The 3,470-nt window shown below is 38.3% G+C and overlaps 1 protein-coding gene across 1 annotated transcript; it reads left to right on the forward strand.

Annotated features, from left to right (window-relative positions):
• The first annotated feature begins 340 nt into the window (after window positions 1–340).
• LOC108748456 (histone-lysine N-methyltransferase SETMAR-like) lies at window positions 341–1,588 on the forward strand. The gene has a single exon (XM_018486642.1). It carries the CDS (start codon window positions 519–521, stop codon window positions 1,545–1,547), a length of 1,029 nt encoding a protein of 342 aa, XP_018342144.1. The 5' UTR covers window positions 341–518; the 3' UTR covers window positions 1,548–1,588.
• The last annotated feature ends 1,882 nt before the right edge of the window (window positions 1,589–3,470 follow it).

Consider the following 3,470-nt stretch of genomic DNA (forward strand, 5'->3'; position numbering starts at 1 on the left):
TGTTTATCGTATCACATACTTTAACAAGTTCTACGTTCAGATCTTGAATTGGTGATGATAATGGAACAATTGACTGCATTAATCGCTCAATATCTGCACGTCTCTTGATGGACGTCTTCCACGTAGCATAAGGCAGGATAATGCGGTTGTCGCTGATCGCAATTTTTACATGAGACGTAGGTCCCACGACGATTCCGATATCCAAGAACTTATACGCTGTCAATGTCAATACATATCTCCTCATTAAGATATGAAGTATGTAGCGAGGTTTCGAAGATGTATGAGAAGATGCGTTGTAGAAAATAGAAAACATGTAAATAGACTTTAAAAAAGTATTGGGTGGATCCATATATTCGTTCGCTTTTTGTTAGTAGTGCAAATTTTTTCCGAATATCTCCGGTTCTGGTTGCCTAATCGGGCAATCCAAATATGTTTTGGAAAGGTGACAGTCCGCTCTTTTCATCTGTCAAATTTGGTTTCATTGGCATTAGTTTTGTTTGTGCTATAGACCTGTGAACATGTCGGAGAATAAGGTGCATTTTCGGCACATTTTGCTTTATTACTTCAAGAAAGGCAAGCGAGCTGCGGAGGCCCACCGAAAGATATGCAGCGTATACGGGGACGATGCCTTAACAAAACGTGCCGCTCAGAAATGGTTTGCCAAATTTCGTTCCGGAGATACGAGTCTTGAAGATGGACCCCGCAGCGGTCGGCCCACCGAGGTTGATTCGAATGATATCAAGGCACTGGTTGAGCAAGACCGGACGCTAAAGGTGCGAGAGATTGCGGAGACACTTAAAATAGGTTATGGAACCGTACAAAGGCATTTGCAACAGCTTGGCTACGTGTCCCGCCTCGATGTTTGGGTGCCGCACAAGCTGACCGAGGAGAACCTGGCCAACCGCATATCCATCTGCAATTCACTTCTGAAGCGGCACGAAAGCGACCCGTTTCTCAAACGAATAGTGACTGGCGACGAAAAGTGGATCATCTATGACAACATAGTGCGCAAGAGATCGTGGGGAACCGCTGGCGAGCCGCCGAATGCCACCCCGAAGGCCGGCCTGCATCCGAAGAAGATTTTGCTATCCATATGGTGGGATCATCGTGGTGTGCTGTTTTACGAGCTGCTTCCTCAGGGAAAAACGATCGATTCGAAGATCTACTGCACGCAGCTAACGAAATTGAATCAAGCATTGCGACAGAAACGTCCAGAACTGATCAATCGCAAAGGTGTCATATTCCACCATGACAACGCCAGACCCCACACCGCAATAATCACTCAGCAAAAATTAGTGCAACTTGGCTGGGATGTTTTGCCTCACCCACCGTATTCACCAGACCTTGCGCCATCCGACTATCACTTGTTCCGGTCCCTGCAAAACTCCCTCAACGGGAAATCGTTCGCTGATCAGACAGCTGTGAAAACGTACCTCGACCGGTTTTTCGCCTCTAAGCCCCAGACCTTCTATGAGAGCGGAATAATGAAATTGTTGGAAAGATGGCAAGAGGTCATCAACAAAAACGGAGAATATATTATTGATTAAAATTCATCCTTTGTATGAAAAAAACTTGTTTCATTTTAGCCTTCAAAAAGCGAACGAAGATATGGATCCACCCAATACATAACATATAAAATTATTAATAATCAAAATTTTATAAAAATTGAATAAACTTACTGTCTCTCATTTACTTTAATATAGATATTATAATTATATTTTATGACATTGAAGTAATATATATTCCACAACATCTATGTGTAGATGAGCTTCGCTGTATGTTTCATCAGCAACACCATAAATCGTACAATGACATGTAGGAAGATTTAAATTTATTAATCATCAAACTTCGAATCATATACCTTGAAATGTTTATATATCTGTCTTATCTTTGATACACCATGTATTACTGCGAGTAAGCACGTTTCGAAATCCAAGTTCTTTCTATTGCGACTGAAATGCATCATCGGCGAGCAATATTGTTTATTAATTTCACATAGAGTAATGTAAACGTACAATTCTTGTTTAAAGTTTAAAGGATAATATCCTCATAGACGTTTTTTGCGATAACTGCGATGACTGTGATGACTGTTTAGAGCTCTCTTTCGTTCATGCGTTTTTTATTTTATTATTTTTATATATCATTTATTTTTTTATTTTTTTTTATTTTTTTATTTTTTCTTTTGGATGGTAAAGGGTGTCCCAAAATTAACGCAAGATTTGAATTTGCCGCCATTTGTGCAGTAAAGTGTTGGCAATCCAAAAAAAAAACAATTTAACAGCTGACAGTTTAGGGTTAGTGAAAATGAGTTCGTTGAATGGATTATTGAATCATCAACAAATGGATGCTGATTTTTCGAGCAAAATCATCCTAAGCGATGAAGCACATTTTCACCTTGATGGCTTTGTTAATCGCCAAAATTGCCCCCTAGATCGTGTGATTTAACACCATTAGATTTCTTTTTATGGGGTTATTTGAAATCACAGGTCTATGTCAACAAGCCCACAACCACCCGTGCATTAAAAGAGGAGATTCAACACTGCATCAACAAAATTCAGCCACATTTATGCAAAATGGTCATGGAAAAATTCGACAAACGAGTGCGTATGTGCATGCAAAGCCGTGGAGGCCATTTGCCCGATGTGTTATTCCACAAATAACCCTATCCTATGTGCTTTATGATTCAATAAAAAAATAACAATCAAAAGACTAAAAACTGTGTTTTCTATTTAATTCAAATCTTGCGTTAATTTTGGGACACCCTTTATATTCAATGTGGAATTTTACGTATCTTTACAAATATTCGAGTTAATTTTCAGTGTAATTGCCATTAAGCCTACATTAAATTATGCAATGACACATATATAAGAATGCACTTTGATGATATCGAATCTTTTTTTATACAATATATTATACAGGGTGTCCCATTTTAATCCCCCACCCGAAATATTTTGAAAAGTAAATGTTTTAGAGAAAAATGTTTCAAACAAAAGTTGTTCAGGACAAAGGGGGCAATAATTGTACATTATTGGTTCTGACCTTGAGGTCAATGTTCAAGGTTATTTGAAGGTGACATTGATTTTTTTAAATGGAAAGTCCTATTTTCGACACCGGATTTGGAAAGAGCGAGAAATTTTGCGTCCAAAATGGTACTTTATAATTTTTTTATGTGACCTTCAGAAGGTCAAATGTTGAATCGTCTGGAAGCTTTTCTTTTAACTTTAGATTCATGGGCAAACAAATACTTGGGTAGGACTTGGTGCCGACGAACTTTTACCATTTTGACCTTGAGGACAATTTTTAAGGTCATTCCTAGGTCAAAGCGATCTTTCTTTGTTAACTAGAAAACGCGAATTTGCGAATTTTCGTCGCAAATATCACTGCATCTTAGAATTATTTTAAATACTTGAGTAGGCTTTGGTGCCAGCAAACTTTTACCATTTTGACCTTGAGGACAATTTTTAAGGTCA

Source organism: Trachymyrmex septentrionalis, unplaced genomic scaffold (genome assembly GCF_001594115.1).
Source record: "Trachymyrmex septentrionalis isolate Tsep2-gDNA-1 unplaced genomic scaffold, Tsep1.0 scaffold220, whole genome shotgun sequence".
In the NCBI taxonomy this organism is placed as follows: domain Eukaryota; kingdom Metazoa; phylum Arthropoda; class Insecta; order Hymenoptera; family Formicidae; genus Trachymyrmex; species Trachymyrmex septentrionalis.

Bases quoted from the DNA above. Each gene is read 5' to 3' on its own strand.
- LOC108748456 (XM_018486642.1), top strand. From the start codon at position 519: ATGTCGGAGAATAAGGTGCATTTTCGGCACATTTTGCTTTATTACTTC.